Source organism: Cyanistes caeruleus, chromosome Z, assembly GCF_971803275.1.
Source record: "Cyanistes caeruleus chromosome Z, bCyaCae1.hap1.1, whole genome shotgun sequence".
NCBI lineage: Eukaryota > Metazoa > Chordata > Aves > Passeriformes > Paridae > Cyanistes > Cyanistes caeruleus.
In genome coordinates, this window is record NC_141732.1 from 27,400,661 (window position 1) to 27,424,889 (window position 24,229).

The following is a 24,229-nucleotide window of genomic DNA, read 5'->3' on the forward strand; positions in this document are numbered from 1 at the left end:
CACAGGGAGGAATGAAGGAGCTGCTGGAATGGATGTTTCCACCCTCATCTCAGTGACCATAAGCACCTTAAAAGTACATCAAATCCCACTTGATGCCCAGGGGCCTATCGGGAGAAGGCTGAGAGCACTCGTACTTGCAAGGTCCAGTGCCACTATGCAAAATATCGGTGTACACCCTGCTCTTATTAATTCAGACTTTACCGGATAAATACATGCTACCCCTCTATTCCACTATTGTGACTATTCCTGAAAAATACAAAATAGCCCAGCTTATCCCTTTGATGTCTTGTGTTCCAAATACAGACCCCAAGGTGAGAGGAGACCAAGGCCTCAGGTCGACCGGTGAACGAACCTCACGTATTTTGGACCCAGGTTGCTGGCGATCAGAGGCCTAACATGGTGTGTACTATCACAGTGCCGTGGGCACAGCCCTCCCAAATAAAGGTTAGTGGAATGATTGACACAGGGGCAGATGTCAGCATCATCTCTGCCCAAACTTGGCCTTCATCATGGCCCACCACAGCTGCGGGATCCACTGTTGCTGGCCTCGATGGGACCACGTAGAGCTCTTGGAGCAGTAAGCCTGTGTTGCTGAAAAGTCCAGAGGGTCAGACAGCCACCATCTGACCTTACTTCACTGCAGCACCACCTAACCTCTTGGGGAGGGATGTTTTATCTGCCTGGGGAGTCCGGGTGGGGACAGATTTTTGATGGGGCTACTGTTTGAAAGGGCTGTTTGAAATCTCATACACTAGTCCTAAAATGGTTACCTCTCAGCCTCTGTGGGTACCAAAGTGGCCCCTAGAGAAGGAAAAACTACATGCCCTGAAGTCTTTGATGCAGGAGCAGCTGGTTCAAGGGCACCTAGAACCCTCCACAAGCCCTTGGAAAACCCCGGTGTTCGTCATCAAAAAGAGGTCGGGGAAATGGAGGTTGCTCCAGGACCTGAAAAAAATCAGTGTAGTCACAGAAACATGGGAGCTTTACAACCTGCTATGCCATCTCCCACAATGCTTCCTGCCAACATGGACATTCTGACTGTGGATCTAAAAGATTGTTTCTTTCCTATTCCACTACAGCCAAATGATACCTCAAAGTCTGCCTGCACAGTGTCTTCTTTTAAGAACACTGCCCCTTTGGAGCACAATCAATGGAAAGTTCCTCCTCAAGGCATGAAAAATAGCCCTACCGTTTGCCAATGGCATGTTGCTTGGGCATTCTCATCAGTAAGGCAACAATTGCCTTACTGTTATCATTATATCATGATATGGATGACATTTTAATAGCCACTCTAACTAAGAAGATCTTTCACTAATTTGGCCAAGCCTGATACAAGCATGAAAATCATTTGGGCTGCAAGTGGCACCAGAAAAGCTTCAGCAGCAACCACCTTGGAAGTACCTTGGGCTCAAAATTATGCATCAGACTATTCAGCCCCAAACAATTCAATTCTCAACAAAAATTAAGAATTTCAGTGATGCTCAAAACTTCTTATCAAGTGGCTCAGAACCTATCTAGGACCCACCGCTCCACAATTAGTACCCTTATTTTGCCTCCTAAAGGGTGATCTTGATCTAACTTCCCTCAGGAAGCAAAAAGCCGTTCTTGAAAGAGGAGAGCAGACCCTCACAAACAGACAGGTCCACCGGCTTTTCCCAGAAGTGTGTGTCACTGTGTTTATATGCACTGCTGAATTCCATCCTGCTGCAATTATTGGACAATGGGGTACTCAGTTGTCAGACCCCTTTGCATGTTTTAGAATGGATGTTCTTACCCCATCAACCAAAAAAGACAGCCCCTAGCATCTTTGAATTAATTGCCCAGCTAATCATGAGATGTCATCAAAGGTGCTTACAAGTGACTGCAAAAGATCCTTCAAAAATCATTCTTCCTATAACACAAGAAGAATTTGAATGGTGTTAGGCCAAGAGCACTGCTTTGCCAAGTGCCTTACAAAATTTCTCAGGGCAAATCTCTTACCATCTACCGAGTCATACGTCACTGCAATTAAGACCACTGCAGTATCCCTGAAACTTCTGAAGAGTAGAACTCCCTTAAAAGGTATTACTGTGTTCACTGTGTTTGCTGATGGTTTGGGAAAAACCACCAGGAAAAGCAATTGTTCCTTGTGGAAGGAAGAAAGGGAGTGGCAAACATTAGGTCATGAAAAGGGGTCAGCTCAGTTAGCTGAGCTACATGCCATAACCGTGGCTTTTCAGCGTTTTCCCCATACTCCTTTAAACACAGTCACTGACTCTGCCGATGTTGCAGCCATTACACAGAGATTAGATCCAGCTCTATTAAAGGAAATTGACAATGCACAGTTATTTGGCCTAGTCAAAACCCTGCGGCGTAGCATTCAAGCAAGAAATCGTCTTTACTACATCCTTCACATCAGAAGCCACACCAGTCTTCCAGGTTTTATTACAGAGGGCAACGCACCAGCAGATCACTTAGCTAGCCCCGCCGGCACAGCACCACAACCAGACACACTTGCCCGAGCAAAAGCCTCACACACGCCGCCTTCTTCCATCAAGGTGTTGCAGCTCCACGGAGGCAATTTATGCTGCGGAACACAGAAGCTCGTAACATAGTTAATACCTGCCCTGACTGCCAGAGCCACACTGCTCCACCACAAAGGGGACTTAATCCCCGTGGCTTCAAAGCTTTCCAAATCTGGCAGACTGATGGCATACATATTCCTGAATTTAGACTGCAATAGGAGCGTGTGTCAATTGATTCCTTTTCATCGGCAATCTGGGCGTCAGTACACTCAGGAGAAAAAGGTCGGGATGCCATCGCACATTGTTGATTAGCCTTTGCTGCTTTGGGCATCCCCCGTAACATCCAAAGAGAAAACCGACCTGCTTATACCTCCCAAAAAAGTAGACAATTTCTACAGCTATGGGGTGTGTCACACCAAACGGGTATTCCCCATTTATTAACTGGACAGGCTATCGTAGAACAAGCACAGGGCACTTTAAAACACATCTTAGATAAACAAAACGGGGGAATGTGTAGCACAACACGACAGAGTAGAGTAGAAAAAGCTGTTTACACCCTAAATCACTTAACAGCAGCGGAACGATCCCAGAACCCAGTAATGTTGAGTCATTTCCGGTCACAACATTTGTCTGGTGATGCCCTGTCTCCCACACCTGAAGTAATGAACAAAGACATGAATACGAATAAGTGGGAAGGCCCATGGGAACCCATTGCATTCCCTGTGTTTCACTGGACACCAGACCACGGTGGTGAGTAGCCAGGGGTGTCTGCCCTGCACCTACATGCTGCCCAGGAGACAACATCTCCCTGACCAAGCTCCAGCAGAAGTTGTGGAGCCGTGACGACTCGTGCAGTTGATCTATGGTGATCTGGGACCTTTAGAAATGACAAGTTTATTTGAGGATTTTTATCTGTTTATGACCACAAAGACTTTCTAAGGTGAGGACTTGAGTATTTAGTCGATGAGTCAAAAAGTGACTTAGACAAGCGGTTTTTTTTTCCTTTCTTGAGGTTTCCCACGATTCTAAGGTTAAACTGTTTCCTGTTCTTGGAGTTGTAAAGTTGTAACTTTGAAGTTAGCAAGCCTGCAGCATGCTACTCTGAGAGTTTGGATCACTGGAAATGCCATTTGACAGCTCCTGGATATGACTGTCACATCACCAGGGATACAACAAGAGGTATCACTGGCTGAAAGGAACTAGGCCTGTAGGGTTAGGTGGAAGGTCCAAGTGCCCTGTTTGTCACCGTGTCTCCAAAGGGCCAGGAGACAGGATGACAGATACTGCTTTTATATTTAAAAACAAAAAGGGGGGAATGTTTGGGAGGTTTTGGCTGTCCTGCTCTTCATTGCTTTCTGGCTGGAAATGCAATTGCACTTTCTGCCTCATCCACAAGTCCACGGCTGGGCAAAACCTGGCCAATGGCCATAATCCAAAGGCAGGGTAGGCTGGAGTTGATAAAGGAAGGAGACTGTTCCCAATTCCAAACCATACCAGAACGCCCACAGGAGGGACATTTAAGAAAGAATTCAGAAGTGAATGTAGAGCCATATTGCGTGGGAGACAAGGAAAGGAATCTTGCAAGTGGCCTGGGGGTTTCTAGGATTTTTATTGCGAGTCTGCTGCTAGCTGGCATTGGAGAAAGTAATCCTGAAGTGTTCCTGGTCATGTCCTCAACTTCCTCAATTGCTTTGCTGCAAGTGTCCTACATTTTCATTTGAAAAGCACTCGGAGTGGAGATTTTTGTGGCAGGGGCCATGTGACCTGTAGAAAGAAGAGGGGAAGTAGTACCAGTGATACAAACACCACCAATAGGAAAGCAGCCACAGAGCCAAGTAATTTCTCTGAAGAATTTGGTCTCCAATGACTGGTGACAAGTCATGAGTTTAAGGGGAATCTAGGAAGCCCACAGTTCTGAGCAATTTTGTCTGACTAGCACACACACGTTCACTGGGCCATTTGCTAGGTCACAACCTTCTGCTGCTCAGGAAACAATCCCCACTTTTGTCTTTACTGCACAGGGAAGCTCAGGCAAAGCCCACCCACTCCCAGCTGCCCTCAAAGGCAAAAGGAATGCTCCAAAGTGCTCCCTGGCTGCCTCCAAGCACCACAATGGCTTCAGTAGGGGGTGCAAAATGTCTGTGTGACACTAAAGTGAGGAGGAACATGTGCTATTGCAGCTCATGCTGAAGCACATACACTAGAATACACTGCTCAATCTGACAAAGAATGCACAGGACGTACTCAGCAGCTTCAGGCACCTCCTTAGCAGCCTGACAGCCAGCCCTCTCCCCCAGCTCCAGCCTGGCTCTGCCAGGTGGCTTCCTGGGGGACCTCCCTGCTTCTGAGAGACAGCTCTGGCCTTCCCATTCTTTTCAGGCCAGCAACAGCATTCGTGCCTTCCTCACATCTGCACCCTGGCAGCCTCTCACCTGAGAAGCCCCGACCCTTATGGCACAAAGGTCTCTCCAGCACTGTTGACCAAGGACCAGCTAAGAGACAATCACAGACAGACAGACAGACAGTGTCCAGAGAAGCAGTGCCCAGAAGGAGCCCAGAGGAGTCCAAAGCAACACACAAACTCTCTTTTCATACCTTTTGCCTCTTGACTGGCCCTACTTCATACGTCTTCTTGTTCAGCTTGCAAGGTGTCAACTTCCTGCTTCATCTCTCCTTCTCCCTCTCTACATCTGCCAGGAAGTTTTCTCCTTGCAGCAGCAGCTGCTCCTGCACCTCCACATGCTGACATTCCATCTCACAGGCCTGGTGAGGGGAGGAAGACACTTGCAGATGAAGTCCCAGACAAGCTCCCCAAAGAAAGAGTGGAAGCTCCCCAAAGAAAGAGTGGAAGCTTCATGCCCCACACAACAGCCCCCCCAGCTGAAAAGGGCACATTAATAGTGACTTTGTGCTCTCCAGCACCTGTGTCCTTACCAGAAATTTAGAAGGAGGATCAGCAGATGGGAGAAAAGGAGATGCCACCTTCCTTTCCTGCTCTGATGGCTGCCTGTTTCCTGGCCCCTGGCTCCTCAGGATTTCTGCCTGCTCTCAGAGGCTCTGTTCTCCAAGTGCTCAGGTGGTCCTCGTCATCCCCTCTGCTTCCTGCATTACTTTGCTGCCGGGATGACAGCCATGGGGTTGTCAGAAGAGGCTGGAGAGAGGCTCGGCTAATCTGAGAAATGGATGCTGCCCAGAGGGAAAAAGAAACAAAAGAAACCAAATGAAAAAAGGCAAAAAAAAGGGGAACCATTGTTTTCCCAACAGAGCTTCTAACAGGGTTGTGAGAAATTAAGTGGAGATTTGTGTCAATCTAATGGTGACACTCACCCATGTCTGTGTGTCTGCGAGCAATACAGACAGAGACCATGGGATTATTACTAAGAAGTGGTTTGAAAGTCAGCTAAAATAAAGCATGGAAGTAAAGTTGAACAAAATAATTATATAACAATCAGCTTTTAGATAACAGCTTGTTCTAACAACCAAATATTAAACTTTAAACTACCTTGTATCTTTGTATAAACTAGTTTGAAGGAAAACTTGTAATCACTTAAAAAAGGGAAGTAAGACCAACGGGAGCTAAAAAGGTCTAGAAAAGCATTTTGAAACATGCTTTGGAACATTTTGAGTTTTGTAATAACTAAAGAAAGAGCCTATGAAGCTATTTTTAGAGAAGTTAGCTTTGAGTTGGAAAATGATTGAAAGAAAGCTTGCAAACTATATGCTGACTAACAAAATATACGCTTAGTTAAACAAACTGCTAATAGAAAACAATATTTTAAGAGAAAGATGAGAGACTACGGAGACAGCAGAAGACCGTCTCAGACCAGCTCCCCAACAGATGTTCAAGAACCACAACCACTGATTAGGAGGGAAAACCAAGTAGAAAATAAGTAAGGATTTGAGGAAGTGAAGTGCCTAGAAAGGCATAAGAGATGAGCTTTGGAGACCTGAATTTGTGCATTGCTTAGGGTAGAGGCCCTCAACGCACCCAGCCCACTTGCTGTAAAAACTTGCTCAGCTTTTATCAAACCAATTAATAAATTGGCTATATTGCCTGATGTACTGGCAAGTCTAGCATTTTCATTTATAACAGGGTCAAGCTGGTTTCCTCTAGTGTCCAGAAACACCCAGATACAAGTGGCAGAGCACAGATGGACTCAATTCTGGCATCTTCCTCCATAGCAGGGACAGCCGAGGAAGTGGCCCGCTCAGCAGCGCCCCATCTGCCACAAAACCTGGCAGCAAAGCCGCAGCGCTTCTCATCTACGTGACCGGGCCAGGCAGCACATGGGGCTGGCACAAATGCTGCTCGGCTGTCCCCGTTTGGCTGGCAGAAACCCCTAAGAGTGGGCCAGGAGGGACAAGCTGGGTCCCCTGTGAGGCTCACTCTCAGCCCCCACAGCTCCTGCCTTCCCACAGATCAGCCTAGAAGCGCTTGGCAGGGACTGCTTTCATTGGGATCTCCAAACCCCACTGCGGGCTTCTGTCCCCAGCACTGCGATACTTCAGTTCCTTGGCTAGCAGGTAAACCTGAAAACAGCACCCGAGAGCAAAAGAGGGCCTCAGAAATGATGAGAAGTTGAGAGTTCTCCTCTGAGCAACGGCTGTGAGAATTGGGCTTGTTTAGCCTGGAGAAGGGCAATCTGCAAGGAGACCTTTCAATATTTGAAGGGGCTTCTAAAAAAGATGAGGACACATCTATTCACAGGGCCAATTGCAAGAGCCAAGGGGAAATGGTTTTAAACTAAGAGAGTTGATTCAGATTGGCTCTAAGGAAGAAAGTCTTTAGCAGGAGAGTGCTGAAACACTGGCACAGGTTGCCCAGAGAGCTGGCAGGTGCCCCAACGCTGGCAACATTCAAGGTCAGCTTGGCTGGGGCTCTGAGCAACTTGATCTACTTGAAGATATCCTTGCCAGTGGCAGGGGCCTTGGACTAGATGACCTTCAGCAGTCCCTTCTAACCTGAAGCAGTCTTGGATCCTACTTGGTTTTCATGTGAAAAGCAACCAGACTGGAGATTAAGATGGGAGGGCCCATCTGATGCCCTGGAGCTCGGCCCAGGAGCAAACCCTGACAGGGAACACTCTTTGGCCTGCAGCCACTCTGCACTGTACCTCCAGAAGTTCCTTGGCAGAGCCTCTCTTGTCCACATCCATCTGCAGGCAACGTTCCAGAAAGTCACACAAGCTGGGATGTAGGCTTAGCTTGTCCAGATCTGGAACTCCTTGTGTGCCTATCAGATACTTAGCCTGAGGAAGAAGGAAACAGACTCTACGTGATTCTTTCATATCCTTAAGTACCCACCTAGACCCCATATTTGAAGGCCCAGTCTGCAGTGGCAATTTCTTGCCTAGCAAATGGTGAGAGATGAGCCTTCTCTCCCAAAAGAAAAAGGCCCCAGGGCTGCCTCAGCTATTCCAACATCCAGCAGCTCTTGCCTTGACAGCTTACGTGGGCCCCAGGGACATTTTAGAAGTGGGCCTTCTTGGAAGCTGTCCAAGCCGTGGGAATGGGATTGTGTCTAATGGAGACAGAGCAGAAGGCCACTGGCATGTGGGCTTATTTGCACCTTACCATAGCACTGGTTTTCCAAGTATACGGAGCCTCTCCTATGGCCATTTCTATTCCCACAATGCCAAGGGACCAGATGTCCACTTTGGGGCCGTATGGCTCTCTCCTGACAACCTCGGGTGCCATCCAGCGAGTGGTCCCGGCCATACACCTCGGTTTACTCTGCTCAGGGCTGAGCACAGCACAGAGGCCAAAATCAGCTGAGGAGACAAACAAACACTGCTTCAAGGAGGAAACCAAGGGAAAATGTTCCTCAGTCTAAGTCTCAGAATGCAATGCTGAATCAAGGTGGAAAAGGAGCTGTGCTCTTGTGCAGCCTCAGGGCTGCAGCCATGCATATGGGGAACTGTCCACTTAGCAAACCCAAACCATTCACACCGTGGCTTTTCCTCATTCACCTGAAGCTTTAGACTGAACTTCTCTCCCTCTGGAGTGAGCACGTACAAGCCAACCTTGACACCTTGTTGCTCTCTACACCTCTTAGCACCTTGCAGCAGTGCCCTGAGCTTGCAGGAGTGCTGCGTGCACTCTCAGCAGCAGCTGGCAGCCACTCAAAAGCAGCCCCACACCACCTCCCCGCAGCGCTGCACCTGACCAAGAATACCCACCCAACTTGACAGAGCCATCCAGGCCCAGAAGTATATTGTCACTTTTGATGTCTCTGTGGATCACGTCATTGGCATGAATGAAGGCCAGGCCTTGCAGGCACTGGGAGAGAAAAAAGAAACGGGAAGCCAAAAGTTAGCCTGATCTGATTGCATCACATGCCAAAGGAAACTGCTCCTGAAGATTCACAGATCTCAAAGGAGCAGTGAGTGGTGGCAAGAGGAAGAGCTTGCTGCTTCAACTCTAGGAGAGCATGATCATTCCAAGGGAAGACATATTAGTTGCTGAGGGGGAAACATCAGTCCTTGCTCGAGACTGTCCCCTGCAAAGCCAATGGGAATGAGTGCTGCTGCAGCTGATGTGCTTTCCCCATCCGGAGGACAAGCAACGGATTGCCAAAAGAGGAGAAGTCCCTGCCTTGGGTACCAAGGGGATGACTGTCAGCTGGGAGACTGGAGGACAAGGGTTATAAGGCTGCCTTGACAGCAGACTCAGAAGGAGCTCTTTTGTCAGTTTTCAGCAGCAAGCACCATGGTGGGGGCCATGCCATCCTTTGAAGGCCAGACCTGTGAGAGATGAGTCTCTCTTTGGCTTTGCCATAGGTTTAAAACTCAAACAGCAGCCACTTTGCACTTACAGGCAAAGAAGGCAATGCAGAATGGTTCTGGGGAAAGGCTTGGAGGGGCAAAGCACAGAACAGAAAATAAAACGGCAAAAGAGACAGAGGGTTCAACAACAGTAGATAAGTGTAAAGAAGTCTGCAGTACAGGCAGGGCCACAGGCAGGCAGTTCAGTCCAGATGCTCTTGCTTCTCTGAAGCGTAAAAGAGCAATGCAGAAAGAAAGCTCTGAACATGGAATCACTCACTTAACAGCACCTTTCAAGGACAAGCCATGCCAAGCCATGGCAAGCACAAGCAGGATCCCTTACCTCCCGGCAGACCGTTGCTATGTGTCCTACAGCCATCGTTCCCATGTGGATCACCTTAGCTAAAGAGCCTCCGTCCATATACTCCAAGACCAGCAGGAGAATCTCATTCAGAAGGTAGCTGGAAGATGAAAACAACAGTGTGGAGATGAATGTGCACAGCTAAACTGCTGTATGGAAGGAAGGGTTACAGCTGAGTTTTGTTTCCAGGGCACTGGTAAATGAAGATGGAATAAAATCAAGACCATCTCCACCTAGGCAATCCAGTGCTTGCAATCTGTGTCTGAATGAGGAAGGCACATCTGTGGAAAAGGAGACAGCTTAGGCGGCAAGCAGGGGAAAAAGACACATTTGTGATGGCCCAGATAAATCTGGAAGTGGACACATGCCAGCAGCTGCTTCATTATCTTCATATATCAATTGCACCATTAACTCCAGCAACAAGGGAACAGATTTCACAGCTTTTACCCCGGGCAGGCGAGTGTGCAGCACTGCAAAACACCCTTTGGAAAACGGTGCATAAAGGACAGTCACAAAGGGGAAAAACAATTTCAAACCTGGCAAACCATGTGTCTCCTAGCCTAGTCTTTTGGAATGCAAGGCAATGGAAAATGGTGGGAACAGTGCAAGGGAAATAATTTCTGTCATGCTTTCTCAGCACTTCTCCTGCGACACTCAGGAAAAACCATGTCCTCATAAGGACATGCAGTGAGTGAATGTGCAGGCTGCTGGCTTAGGAAGAGAGCCAGGTTTCTGAGAACAATCTTCAAGTTATTTATGCCGGGAACCGTTCCTGGGGACAAAATGCAATCTCCTCCCATGCCTGGCCCAGGAGTGGCTTGATGTTAATGGAAAGATGCATTTTCTGCCAGCGAGTAAAGACCTTTTAAATCTTTGCCTTGTGAGTATGGCAAGGAGCATTCCCAGAAAAATCCCAGAAGTACTTACCTTTCAAGGTAGGTGACAATATTTGGGTTCTTGTATTCCCTCATGACCAGGATTTCTTTCAATACGTCCTCGCAGCCCTGGTGCTGGAGATCAAGTTCCTTTACAGCCACCTGCAATGACGTTGAAAGCCATTAGGTACAGACATTACAAGAGCCTCTTTCTCCTTGTGCTCATGGGCCACGATGCCTTGTCACCTCGGGAAAAAGGACTCTAAAGCATCAACCACAAGGCGCTAACAACACTCTCTGCACCCACAGGCTTCTCAAATAGACTTGGTTTCTCACCACTATTATCATTTACACACGTTTTGTAAGCCAAAAGCAATTCTGCTTCTGTGAAAAGAAATTGAAATGGCTGGAAATATGCTAGCATTTCTAGGGACTGACCACTCACTGTTTCAGAACCGGCTGCCATTCTTGATTGTGCCCCAGTGTAAATGCACAGCTACATTACGGAGAAAATGCTGTCCAAAAAAGAACTCTAAGACAACTGAAAGTATAGTTGTGTTTTCTCAAAACTTCCCTAACTTTTATAGTTTGGATTTTGCATCTCTGAAGAACATTTTTGAATGTGGTTTAGACTTGCAATTACTTTGTGGGTTTAAAAAACAATACTCCTTTCTGTGGCAGACACCCCCAGTGTTATAGGCATGGTTTAGGGCTTTTGGATTCCTCGTAGACCTCCCTCCGAGCGCAGTTCCTGAGCACAGCACTGCAGGTGGATAAGGAACTGTCAGGAAGATGGAGTTGTATGTGCTGGGAGCCAGAAATGAGAAGTCAGGACTCTGAACTTTTAACCCCAAAGAGCAGTGTGGCTCTCCAAGACACCACCATGCCTGTTCAGGACAAACAGCATCCCTGTAATGGAATGTCACTGACACAGAACCAACACAAGGTTGTATTATTTAAGGCTCGTCATCAACTTCTTCTCATTGACCCGTGTGTGTGTGTGTGTGTGTGTGTGTGTGTGGGCCAGGTTCTCTAGGACTGAAACGCAAAACCGTGCTCCAGACAAAATCCCTCCTTCCTTAGATCTTGTATTATATTTACAAACTAAACCACATGATGGAAGATAATGGGCGATCCCATCTGTGTCAGAACCTGGGCTTAAGAGGAATTGGGCCAGAATGATGGCTGTTGCCATCAATCACTCTATGCATATTTATCCAGTAAGTTTGGACTAGCGTGTCCTTCTCTGAAACACACCACCGCCATCCCTGCATCCATTCAGGATGCAAGACAAAGTCTGTCCAAAATGCATTCTGCAGGCTGCTTCTAGGTAGGATGCTTCTGCAGGACAGCCTTTGCAGCAAGGACAGGTGGCCCAAAGCTCTGGCCACTGGTCACATTGCAAGGGAAAGCACTCCAGAGCAGCAGAATCTGCGAGGGCTGTTGGCACTTACCGCTTGTCCTGTGGCAGTGTCAAAGGCCTTATAAACGGTTCCAAAACCCCTAGAAACAGAAGAGTGGCAAGAACAGAGAAGCTGTTCAGTGCTGAGAAGTGAAAGGCAGCCCAGGCAGGAGCTCTCTGCTGCCCGGAGTGTCTGTAAAACACCATGGTTTGTCTACTCTTGTGCCAGTAGCCCAGCAGCCCAGCAGCCCTCTGCATGCACCATGTTCAAGTGAAAAGCTCCATCCAACAGGAAGGAAAAAGGCTGCTACAAATCCCAAATGTACACACTAGATTATGGATGTGGGGGTTTTCTTCCCTTCTTCCTTTTTGTGCCTGTGTGTGTGCCTTTCCAGGCAATGGAACAGAGAGACCTGCTGGGCCTTCTCACCACTCTCTTTTCATTCTATCTGCCAAACTCAGGCAGCACCACGCAGCCTTCCTTATTGTCCTGAGCACTGAATATTGTTTTCAGCCAAAGACTGGAAAGAAATGCCACCGACAGCAGTTATCTGACAGCTATCAGGTGGGAAGCTGCTCTCACAGTTTTCCTTCATCAGTGTGGCCGTATTACTTTGAATCATACAAAACCATGTCTCCTAGGAAAAGCAGCCAAGTGGTGCTACACGCTTGAGGGACAGCACGGCTTCCAGGTCCTCCTCCTGGAGGCAGGCAAGAAATTGCCAGCATCCAGTTACCTTGGATGATGCCTTGTGATCAGTAGTGAGACAGGGACAATCTAAAGCCAGGCTGTGAAGATGCTTGCAGCTGGCCTGACTTCCCACTTGATATTGCACCAGCAAAATACCTGGCCCATGCACAAGTAAGCTTGGCTGCACTCACCCACTACCAATAAGTTCCCATCCAGTGTATTTCCTCTCTGGATCTCCCACGCTCACAACACTCCCTGAAAGAAACAAAACACAAGAACAAACTTCAAAGGAGAGATACCGACTTGCAGGAGATCTGAAACTCAGCTCCACTCTCGGGACTCTGAGCAATTTATGGTCGGTTGGCAACAAGAACAACAGCAGCAGCAGCCCCAGCAAGGCAGGCAGCTCTGTAGCACACATGGCCTGCACAGAGTCTGATCTCCACACTCCTTTGAAAGGTTACCTTGAGAGGAAACTAAGCCCATGGAGAAAGCATCAGAGCAGACCAACATCAGAAAACAACAGGCACCAAGGCAAGTAGTTGTCATTTACAAATAAGTAGGAGAGCTGAAAAATCAGGAGCCTTCATTTCCTTGGGAATGCACACTCTCTTGTAAGATTCAGCAAAAGATTTCCTACTTCCAAAGACTAAATGCACTCTGGGATCTGGGATGAATTTTTACCAACAGCTGCTTTTTGCAGAGCAGAAAGAATATTGCAACGTGAATTCCAGGAGCGTAGGGGACCTGGTCTACCTCTCAGCATTTTGCCTAAAGAATGCCTTGCCACTTGTCAAGAACAGCAGCTCATGCTATAACCAAGAACAATGGCTGGAAGAATTAGGATCCTCTTCATTGCTGAGCAGGCTAAGTTCTGAAGATGACTTTGCCCATTCCCCATGGGCACTGAAGAAATACAAGTACTTGTCTTCAGCCTGGGGTGCAGCAGTCTCTAGCACTGGACTCGGCCTCTTCAGCACCACCCACGTGCCCCATCTTCCCAAATGGGCACAGTGGAGATGGGTAACAAGGACAGCGCCGCTCCTCAGGCGCTGCCGTGGCACAGACTGCTGCCCAAGTGAAACGCTGATTCTTTCACAAGTCCAGGCAAAGCTGTGCCAATGGGGAGGCAGCTAAATCCTCACAGCTCAGGAAGGCTCCAGCCTCTGCAGTCACACCAGCCATCAGTGGCTGGGCAGGTAGGACAAAAAGCTTGGCAAATCCCACCAATGGCCACAGACAACCACTGTGAAGAAGCCAGAGTCAGACTGAGTCCCATTACAAGCTGGTGCCCCACTCGAGACAGACCATGACTGCCACTGAGTCCAGACCCACACAGGACTGGATCAATGCCCCTTTTGTCCCAACAGTTGACGGCAGACTCTGAGTAAACTGGGCTCTGTTCAGTACCCAACCTGTTATTCTCTGACAGCCCTGCCCTGGCAGATATTACATGCAAGAAGCAACTTGGTTGTACTGCAGAGTCACCAAGGCCATGGTGTGCTTTCCTAGAGCATGATCCGAGCAGGGATTGAGGCCAGGGCTTGGCTCTCCAGGAGTATTGATGGGCCGGGCATTAGCCGTGACAAAGTGGCCGGTACCAGGGGAATGTGCAGCAGAGGGGCTGCAGCCTTCCTCCTGAGAACTGCCTGCAGGGCACTTGGATCTCACTGTGCCACATAGATGCATTGTCTCTTTGATGCATCTTCCTAAGCATACAAGTAAAATATCAAAGAGGGATTGTAAAGAAAAAGTCTCCCGTTTCTCTGCTTTTCGTGCACTTGGAAAACACCTCTTCCTCTCTGACTCCGAAAGATTCTTCTAAGAATATGGTATTTTAACTTCTGGGGCCTACTGAAAAACCTCTTCCTCTCCTATTTCTGCTGTCACCTGATACCCTTTTCAAGGATGTTGGGCTAACCAAAATATAGAATTCTTACCAAAACCAACTGCAGGAGGAAGAGGAAAAGTCCTAACAGTCATCAAAACAACACCAGTATGAAAGCAGCCATACAGCCAAGCAATTTCTCTGAAGTGTTTGGTCTCCAATTACTGGTGACAAGAAAGGAGTCAAGAGGCAATCTAGGACGCCAGCAGTTAAGATCCATTTAGCCAGACTAGCACACACACATGTTCCCTGGGTCATTTGCTAGGTCGCAACCATCAGTTGCCACCCACTCCCAGCTGCCCTCTAAGGCAAAAGGAATGGCCCAAAGTGCTCCCTGGCTGCCTCTGAGTACCACAACGGCTTCTGTAGGGAATCCAGAATGTCTGTCCCACACCAGAATGAGGAGGAATATGCTGTAGTACAGCAGGCACACACACTATAATACACAGCTTGTTCGGACAAAGGATGTACAGGACGTACTCAGCAGCTTCAGGCAATGCTTCTCTCTCCGCTGCTCTGACTCCTGCCTTGGGCGGGACGAACTGCTCCTGCTCAGGTTTTCAGGCTGCGGAGGGAAGGCTCCTTTGGAAGATGCTGCTGCAGCGCCCACGTCCATCTGGAACAAGAAATTGGTTGGTGTCACAAAGGTGGCTGGCAGAGATGCCCCAGAGAGCGCATATCAAAGGCAAGCCCTTAGGAACAACACTTGTGTTAGGCTGCAAGCTGAGCTCTCAACTCTTCCCGCTCAAGTCCAACCCCACCAAGCAGGCACAGACTACAGCTTGTCACAGCCAGCCCGAGTAGAGACTGTGGAAGGGAAAGAACAAGTTTCAATTTCACCCTGTCCTGAGGACTGCATTCACCATGGACAGGGACAACTTGTTCAGAATCCGTGTGGGTCACCATGTTGACCTGAAGAAAGCCCCAAAAAGAAAGCGAGCACCAGGAGGCCAGCAGAAATACATTCTGAGCATTGCAGGCCCACAGCCAAAGCACTAGCCCTGCTGCCCAGGGCAGCAGCTGAGATTCAGCAGCCCAGGAAGTGTCCTTCTGAGCAGCTGCAATGGAGAGCACAGCACATGGCAGCCAGAGGCATGGCCTCCATCCTCCTGCTGCTCTGCAGGAGAAAGGTGAGAAGGGCAGTGACCACTTGTTGCATGACTGCAGTGCCTACTGCTCTTTCACTCACCTGCTCTTGCTCTGCCAGCCTGTACTGCAGCATCTGCTGCATCCTTTTCATTTCCTCCTTGTGCCTCTCCTCCATTGCCTTCATCTTCCACTGAGCTTCCTGCACCACTGCCTGCAGCTCGTCCTGGATATTTGGTCAAGAAAATTCTTACTAGCACCTGCCATCAAGTGGCAGGTGGCATCCAACCATGCTCAGGTTTCTCCTTTCCCAGTCTCCAAAGACCTTCCATTCAGAAGCACTTCCTTCAGCTTCTCTACCCAGCTCCAGCCCTTCCATCCTAACTCTTCTTCCTGCTGCTCAGCGCTGGAGCCTGTCACGCTCTGTGCTCCCAGTGCCTGCAGTAGTCCTTGCCTCCCCTTTCCTGACATGCAAACTTCACGTCCTCATTACTGCCCTTCCCTCTGCTACCTGCCTAGTCAGGCTCACCTGCCAATCTTCCTGTTGTTCCTCCAGCTCCTGCCTCAGCAGCTCTACCTCCCGCTGCCTATGATTAAGCTTTCGCTGCAGCTGGTGCACCCTCTGCAAGAGAGTAGCCTCCTGGTGCTGGAGCTGCACAGGAACAAAGAGAAGATGGCATTAAACTTCCCACACAACACTTGTGTGGCAAGCAAGGTTGATGTGCTCACACTTTCCCAAAAGAATTTTGCTCTTTTTCTCTTGTTGAACTAGGGACAGCTAAGGGACAATCCTACCCAGACAGTGTCCAGGAAAGCAGTGCCCACAAGGAGCCCAGAGGAGCCCAAAACAACACAGAAACTCTCTTTGCACACGCATTGCCTCTTGGCTGGCTCTAGTTCTTATCGTTTCTTCTTCCGCTTGCGTGATGGCAACTTCCTGCTTCATCTCAAGCAACCTTTTCTCCTGCTCCCTCTGTACCTCTGCCACCAGGTTTTTCCTTTGCTCCAGCTGCTCCCAAGCCTCCAAACGCTGTTGTTCCAGCTGCCTTTCCTGATGAGAGGAAGAGACGCTTCCAGATGAAGGCCCAGCCATTCTCCCCAGAGAAAATAAGGCAAGTTGCATCATACCCACAACCCTCCTACTAAAGAGTTCACAGTAGTGGCTTTGTGCCCGCCACAACTCCTGACCTAACGAGAAACTTAGGAGGAGGGTCAGCAAGTGGAAGGAAAGGAGATGCCACCTTCCTTTGCCACTTTGACAGCTGCCTGTTTGATCAGGCCCCTCCCTCCTCAGGATTTTTGCCTCTTCTCAGAGGCTGTGTTCTCAGTGTCCCCCTGTCCTTTGATCAAGGAAAAGCTGCAGGTGGACTGCAGGATGACGACAAAGCCAGAACCCCCATGCCTTAGTCACAAGACAGGCCACCAGCTGAAATACCAGCAACATGGGGCCTGCTGTGAATGCTTCAAGGCCAAAGGGAAGACCTCTGTCCACCGTGGAAGGACAGAAAACAAGGAACCCACAACTACAACCGATGGAACTACAACTGTAGTTGCTGGGACTACAGTTGGCAGCAAGGTCAGCAGACTGCTGCATGGCACGAGGGCATTGGAAACATCCTGCCCCTTCTCTGCTGCCCTGCTTTGTGTGGTCAGCACCCAGCCTCCAGAGGACCATGGCTTATTCACACCCTGAAACCGTGGCTGCATTCAGTGTCCCAGCAGATCCCTCTGGCCATTCTCAGCCCCTCAACTCTGAGCCCTTGAAGCCCTCTGCTGCCTGGCCCAGCAACATCTGGCCTATAGTAGAGCCTTGCCACCGTGTCACATACTCAGGCTGCTGTTCTCCTATGCCAGCCCACCACGCTTGCCTGAAAAATTCAGGTGCATTTTGTTACCTACCTGTTCTTGCAGGAGTTTCCTCTTTTCCTCTTCCTGAGCAGATTGCCATTGTCTCAGACCCTGGCTGAACTGCTCTTCTGCAGAGCGGAGCTGCTGAGCCATTTCTTCCAGTTGCTGCTGGCTGAGAGATCTTAGAGCTTGCAGCTCCTGACGAAGGCCCCTCACATCCTCTGCAAGCATGAACAACACTCAGAGACTCTGCTGACCTTAAGCCCTTTCTGTTTTAGCCAAGGAGGGACCTGTTCCCAGCTCCTTCACTCCTCGGAAGCCCTGCGCACAGAGCTGCCTTCACAGAAACTGCACTAGGCAGGGCCATCGCCAGACACAAAGCGCACGAGGCTCTCACCAAGTATCACCTCCTTGGCCTGCATGGCTGTGCGAACTTGGCCTTCCAGGTGGTTCCTGGTGATCTCCAGCTCCAATACCTGCTGCTGAGCCTCCAACAGGCTGCATTCCAAGCTCTCCTTCTCTGACCTACAAGTTGTGGGAAAGAAGAGAAATTGTTCCTGGCACACACAAACACATTTTCTAGGAAGATGTGCCTTAAGATCCCGACACCTGAGGATGGAAAATGGATGGCATGGAAACTCAGATCCAAGACTATTTCTACCACTTCAAATAGCAAAGCAGGCCCCTCCAGGTGGTTGGCCAGCCTTTCCCCATGACTTAGCCCTGCTCAGAAAGGCCAGCTGAGTTTGATCTCAGCAGCCAAAGCTCAAATTGCCTTTGCCTCCCACATCCCACAGGGGTGGCTGTGCCCACAAAGTCTCTGCCAGGGAGCAAAAGCCCAGCCTCTGCTCACAGCCCTGAGCTCATCTGCATTTCCAAGTCACTCTGCAGGGGGACAGAACACAATGTTCTCCTGGCTGACTCATCAATGTTTAATGCCATTCATGTGTACCTAGAGATACTTCATTTTCCAGAGACTCTCCAAGGTAAAGAGACTAAAGCTATGCACTGGAGCATAGGTGAAAACACCAGCTTCTAGAAGCATGAGAAAGAAACCACAGCTGGGATTTGATCTGAACAAGAACTATCCTGGAGGAGGGAAAGGTATCCTGCCATTTAAATTACTGGAATTCTGTGAGCAAGAACAATTGCGACATTTGCTTTTAGCTAACTAAGCCAGCAGCGCTCACTAAGTTTTGGCACTCTTTAAAAAGGAAGAGGGACCAGCCAAATGGGCCTTGACAAGTTCCAGTGGGTGGGTGGACAAGTGAGCAAGAATCTGTGCTCAGCATGAATCCCCAGAGACACTCAGGAAGTCGTAAGACCTTTCCTTTCTGCTGCTGCTGCTCAAAAGCAACTCTAGGTCCTGCACTATACTTCACAAGTGTTAGCTCAGAAATGTCTTCCATAATGTCCTGCCCAGGGTCTCCTCCCTGCCTTTACCTGGCCTCTCCCAGCTGCTCCGAAAGGCCTCGTAGCTCCCGCTCCGTGGCTGCCAGTCGTTCTTGCAGGGCAGCGTTCTCTTGTGCCAGCGCTGCCTTCTTGCTGCACACCTGGGACAGGATGTGCCCTTGGCGAGAGAACTCCTGGAGCAGCTTTTCCAGATGCCTGTGAGCTGGCCGCTGAGGGCGGCAAACCTGGAACTGCGGGGGGCACCATTTTTCAAGAAGAACAACACCACAGTCTCGGGCTTAGCTTGCTGCCAGAAGCAACATTTGGGGCAGTCTTGCTAAGGGCAGCTCCCTCTCCCACGGGTGCTGCCTAGGAATAAGGTGAGCATACCTTTGGCACTGCCTGAGGAACCTCTTCTTTCCGCAGATCTCTCTGCAGCTGTGATTCCTCCTCTGGCTCTGCTGCCACTTCAAACGCCCTCTCCAGTGAGGAGGGGCGGTTTCTCCCAAATGCAGCCAACTCCTTCCATCTACAGCAGGGGCACACACAAACAAGCCTTTCATAGCAACACAGCCTCCTTGCAAAACCACGACTACATATGATGTCCCACATAGGGCATCCTCAGGGACTTGCAACAGCCCTCTAGATCCACCTCAAGAGAATGCTGGAATGGCCTGGCTAGAGCAGCATCGCTCTTTGTCATTCCTGCAGGTGAAAGAGTCACCACTGAGGAAGTCAACAAGCTTCCAGAAACCACAGAAACACTTCCAGAAAGCTCAGGATCTCTCAGCTGAAGAGCTTCCTGCCTGCTAGGCCTTACGCTCCTCTCTGATACACTGGCTACTGCACTTGCAAAAGTTCTTTGGCTAAGTCAGGCTTGCTAAGTCCAGATGAGGACAGCCACAATTACTCTTGCTTTCACTAGTGCAACAAGGAAAGAGCCCTGAGCTCATCTGCACTTCCAAGTCACTCTGCAGGGGGACAGAATACAGTGTTCTCCTGGCTGACTCGTCAATGGTTAATGCCAATCATAGGGTACCTAGAGATACTTCATTTTCCAGAGACTCTCCAAGGTAAAGAGACTAAAGCTATGCACTGGAGCATAGGTGAAAACACCAGCTTCTAGAAGCATGAGAAAGAAACCACAGCTGGGATTTGATCTGAACAATCCTGGATGAGGGAAAGGTATCCTGCCATTTAAATTACTGGAATTCTGTGAGCAAGAAGAATTGTGACATTTGTTTTTGGCTAACTAAGCCAGCAGTGCTCACTAAGTTTTGGCACTCTTTAAAAAGGAAGAGGGACCAGCCAAATGGGCCTTGACAAGTTCCAGTGGGTGGGTGGACAAGTGAGCAAGAATCAGTGCTCAGCTAGAATCCCCAGAGACTCTCAGGAAGTCGCAAGACCTTTCCCTTCTGCTGCTGCTGCTCAAAAGCAATTCTAGGTCCTGCACCATACTTCACAAGACTTAGCTCAGAAAAGCCTCAAGATTTTCACCACGACCCTCAGGCTCTGAGGGAGGAGGTAGGTATGAACTTCCAGTCCAATTCCAATAATCAAAGGATCCCTGCGTGGTTTAGGCTGGCAGGGATCCCTAGAAGCTTCTAGCCCAGACTTTAGCTCCAAGCACCTGCGATCAGCTACGGCATCTGGAAAGGCTGCTCAAGGCTCCATCTAGCTGGGGCTTCCAAATTTCTAGAGGTGAAATGTGCACAAGCTCTCTGAGGGGCTTCTTCTGCTGCATGATTGCCTTTGGGGTTCAGTGCTTCTCCTTAGGCCCAGCCTGAAGCTCCCTTGCTCCTACTCTGCTCCAGTTTGCAATGCTTCTTGTCAAGCTTGGAGGAGCGAGTCCCAGGAGGCAGCTATGCTGCAGCTCAGTCGGCTGCAGCCAGACCTGCCCATGGGCTGCCTTCCCCCAACACTGCTGAGCCAGTCAAACGATGACAAAGTCAAATTGGTTCTTTGACGCTGGGCCTCCGAAAGCCCAGCAATGCCCAGCCCTGATCACAGAAAGCGAGAAAGCCTAGCACACACCTGAACTCCAGGGCGCTTTGCACCTGATCCCTGCTCTGCTGCTGCTCCACCTTTCTTGCCTGGGCCGAGGAGTCCTGACTGGCAAGAATCTCTCCTGTTGGGGCCTGCAGGGAAGGAGCAGGGGAAAAGCACAAACAAACAATAAGAGCAGGGATGTTGGCTCCTGAGAGCTGGCAGCAGCAGCAAGCGGAGACACAGGTCACCTGGGGGCAAAAGCTGTTGTGTCTTGGTGCTGATGGGAGTAACAACATAAGTCTTGAGTTGCTGTGAAAGTGTCTGAATAGAAGCAGGGAACATTTCCCTGCTCAGTTCTGGTCAACTGGCTTCCCCTCAGGATTTCAAGTATTAGGGAGAAGCCAACAGGAACTGCCTTCCAGTCTTTCAGAGACAGACATTGTCTCTGCCATGCAGACACTGACATGGACTTTCATTTGGCCTGCCAGGCTGACATTAGGCTGCAACAGACCAAGCCCAAAGCTTGCTCCACTATTCTCTGACACCAGGAATGCCAAGGGTGCCCTTCCCACTCACCAAACCATGGACTCGACTCCTTCCACGTTTCAGGCGACCTGCCGGAGACAAAGGAAAATGAGCCAGGTGCTGTTGGAAAACTCTCTGATCCTTAGTAGTCAGTGCCTCCATTGTAGCTCACTGTCCACCATGCAACTAAAGCAGCTTTTTTGTTTCCTCCCTTTCCTAGACTGGTTTTTCGGTTTTTTTCCTAAACTGCATGCAGTATTTCCCTTTTTGCGCTTTCTGGAAACAATTCCTCAGAAAAGCTTCCCCCAAACGCCTCTCAGCGCTTGCACATCTCTTTGGACACAGCACAGGCCCAGCCCCAGGGTTCAGGAGCACACACAAAGTGCTCAGCTTTTGGCCCTTCAGAGCAAAGCCACTCACTATTGTAGCACACTGAGGGGGTCCAGTTAGACAGGCACATCCCTTGTATGTATCCTTATGGCATCTTTATGGCACTTTTGTTCCAATATGCAGCCCCAAGGGAACAACTTCTACTTACGTCTCAGACCACTAAATAGTTTGCGGCATGACACAGATGAAAAAGCCCTGCCGACTGCTCTACGGACTTGCTCCATCTCTTCAGCAGGGCTGCTCGAGTCCGCAGGCCAAAACACAAAAACAGAGAAAACTCTCTGTTGCACAGACCGTGCAAGGAAGGGAAAAAAAAAAAAAGGATACCCGCAGCAACCCGCGGACTGTACAAGAGGAAGGGAAAAATCCAAAAGAAATGTGCACAGGTGTGCAGACTACACCACACGTGTAACGTGTCTGCACACCCTACAACTACAGGGGAAAGAAAAGGATGCCTGCACGAGTCCACAGACTCATACAAGAGCAGGCAAAGAAAAAAAGACTCCCTTTTCAGGGCACAGACTGCTGCCTGAGAACACCACAATACAGCGTCCTCCTGCAACGAGCACGCCAAGAGCCGCTCTGGACGCTGAGGCCTTGCGTGCACCAGGGCAACTTCCCCTTGACAGCGCTGTGACGTGGCAGCCCGCCGCTGACATCACAATAGCAGCCGCTCTAGGTGGGTCTGTGAATTCATGCATTGTGGGAAATGGAGAAATGGAAAATTCCACAGATGCTGAAGGCTTCAATCTGCAGCCTTGGAAAGAGCTTGGGGTAATGTCATGATGAAAGTACACAGAAAGGAGTTACCTAAGTGAGTCTTTGGAGTTTCCTGCAAGGAAGAAGCCCTGGGACAGCAAGCAGCATTCCCAGGCTGCTCTCGGGGGGAAAATCCCAACAAGCTGAGGACTCTGGATGAATGGGTGAATATTGATTGTGAGCTACACTGGCCTGCAATGGCAAGGTTCTGGCCACAAAAGTAAGGGGTACTTAGTGTACTCGTGTCAAAATTCTGCATCTTTCTGGAAACCAGAGGAACGCTGCCTCCTCCTGTGAGGAACTCAGCTTGGGAAGCAATCCTTCCCTCTGCTTTGGGTTTTGTCTTTTTCATTCTGGACAGCAGCTGTTTGTAACACCAGCCGAGCCTGCCTCCAGCCTGGCTGACTGGACCCTGTCAGCAAAGGAAGAGCAGGAAGCCTGCAGAGGAGGCAGTGGTGCTTGAGGAGGCTTTGTGCCCTGCCAGCTCAGCGCAGGCCTGGCAATCAAACGCCCTGAAGCCTGCCGTCCATGGCAAGATTCCCTTGCTCGCCGGGCTGCGCTTAAGCTGTGAGTTGCCCTGGCGCTGTGCGTTGCTCTGGCGCTGTTGCGGACGGACGGACAGACGGCCGGCCGGGCCCGTCTGTGGCTCGGCCCTGCTCCGCAGCCGCCCGAGGCTCTCCCCCCTCACAGAGGGGCCCCGCCCCGCCCCGGGCGCCCCCTGGTGGCTGCCCCGCCCCGCCCGCCCCGCGCGGGGGCGCCCCCTTCCCATGGCGCCCCCAGCGGCAGCCGCCCCTCCCTGCAGGCACGGAGCGGCCTCGGGCCCTGCTGCTCATCCTGGCACTTGTGTCCCTTCTCTGCCAACAGCCAGAAGGCTTGAAAGGAAGTGCTCAACAACCGTTTCCCTCTGTGTCAGCTGCCCCCTGCCCAGCGAGGCAAACATTGACTTTCAGATAAGCATTGGACAAGTGACAGGTGTGGTTCTTTAAAGCCCGGGAAGAGTGGATTCCATCCTCATCTGCCTAGGGGGATGAACCCAGGAAGAATTGCCCCACCCTGGACCCTCCTGCGCTGGCCTTGTGGGGTGGCAGCCCAGGGAGTTCAGATTGCGCTTGAGCCCCTGGGGTTTCTCCCTTGCTATGTTCCTATTAGACCCCAACCTTAAAACTCCACCCTGGTTCTGTCCCATAAACCCACCACCTTGTCTCTGTCTGGGGCTCTCTGTCTCTGGATCTAAGCTGAGTTTGTTCCTGCGTTGAAGAAATGGTTTCCTGTCGCCTTGAAAACTCAGCTTCTGAGCTTGCTCACATGGTTTTCTAAAGACTTTCCCAGGACTGTAACTCTAAACATAGAGATGTGTCCATTCTTTCTGATACACGTCTTGTGATGGACATCTCTCACGGCCAGTGCGGTTGGGAAAGTGTTATCCTGACCATCCAATCCCTGGCCGTGGTCAGAAACCTCTAAATCCTGGGAGAAGAAATAAACTCTTCCTTTCACCACACCTGGAGCTGTGTCCGTGTGATCTGTTCATCTCCAGTGGCAACAGTTTCCAGAGATCAGGAAACTGTTACAGAGCAGGAGATCATCTCCTTGAGTCCCATGCTGGTCACTGGTAAACTGTAGCCTCCCTGGACACGATGCTGCAGCCCCAGAACACTACACCTCAGCTTTGCTTTGTGGGGGCCCAAGCTCTGCCCTGAAGGTCACCCTACGGCATCTCTAAGTGCCGGTGCCAGAAGAGCCCCCTTCGTTCTC

At 49.9% G+C, this 24,229-nt stretch overlaps 1 protein-coding gene and 2 long non-coding RNA genes across 4 annotated transcripts in view; 2 read left to right on the plus strand and 1 right to left on the minus strand.

Annotated features, from left to right (window-relative positions):
• LOC147648255 (uncharacterized) overlaps positions 1 to 6,564 on the plus strand; it is a 21,424-nt gene extending 14,860 nt beyond the window's left edge. Inside the window, exon 3 of one of the 2 annotated variants that reach the window (XR_002871914.2) lies at positions 304 to 6,564. This is a non-coding gene — a long non-coding RNA (uncharacterized LOC147648255). The remainder of the gene's footprint in view (positions 1 to 303) is intronic. The other variant, XR_015280474.1, reaches the window with a different exon arrangement.
• Positions 4,095 to 23,173, minus strand: LOC111943947 (uncharacterized). The gene is made up of 21 exons (XM_086867986.1): positions 21,864 to 23,173; positions 21,377 to 21,414; positions 20,846 to 20,949; positions 19,202 to 19,340; positions 18,863 to 19,062; positions 17,817 to 17,944; positions 17,471 to 17,640; positions 16,551 to 16,622; positions 16,101 to 16,223; positions 15,675 to 15,797; positions 14,966 to 15,101; positions 12,789 to 12,852; positions 11,959 to 12,007; positions 10,557 to 10,666; positions 9,612 to 9,729; positions 8,684 to 8,783; positions 8,079 to 8,275; positions 7,619 to 7,753; positions 5,439 to 5,690; positions 5,100 to 5,267; positions 4,095 to 4,268 (listed from the first exon to the last, which is right to left on the minus strand). Exons 1-19 carry the CDS (start codon positions 21,937 to 21,939, stop codon positions 5,646 to 5,648), a joined length of 2,127 nt encoding a protein of 708 aa, XP_086724112.1. The 5' UTR covers positions 21,940 to 23,173; the 3' UTR covers positions 4,095 to 4,268; positions 5,100 to 5,267; positions 5,439 to 5,645.
• Positions 22,959 to 23,431, plus strand: LOC111943691 (uncharacterized). The gene is made up of 2 exons (XR_015280475.1): positions 22,959 to 23,041; positions 23,339 to 23,431. It is a non-coding gene; the product is annotated as an uncharacterized LOC111943691 (long non-coding RNA).
• The last annotated feature ends 798 nt before the right edge of the window (positions 23,432 to 24,229 follow it).

Coding starts and splice junctions, on each gene's coding strand:
- LOC111943947 (XM_086867986.1), bottom strand. CDS start 21,939: ATGGAGCAAGTCCGTAGAGCAGTCGGCAGGGCTTTTTCATCTGTGTCA. Junction 19,341..20,845: donor CAAAGCGCCCTGGAGTTCAG/GTGTGTGCTAGG, acceptor CCCCTGCTGTAG/ATGGAAGGAGTTGGCTGCAT. Junction 8,784..9,611: donor TAGCAACGGTCTGCCGGGAG/GTAAGGGATCCT, acceptor TTTCTCTCCCAG/TGCCTGCAAGGCCTGGCCTT.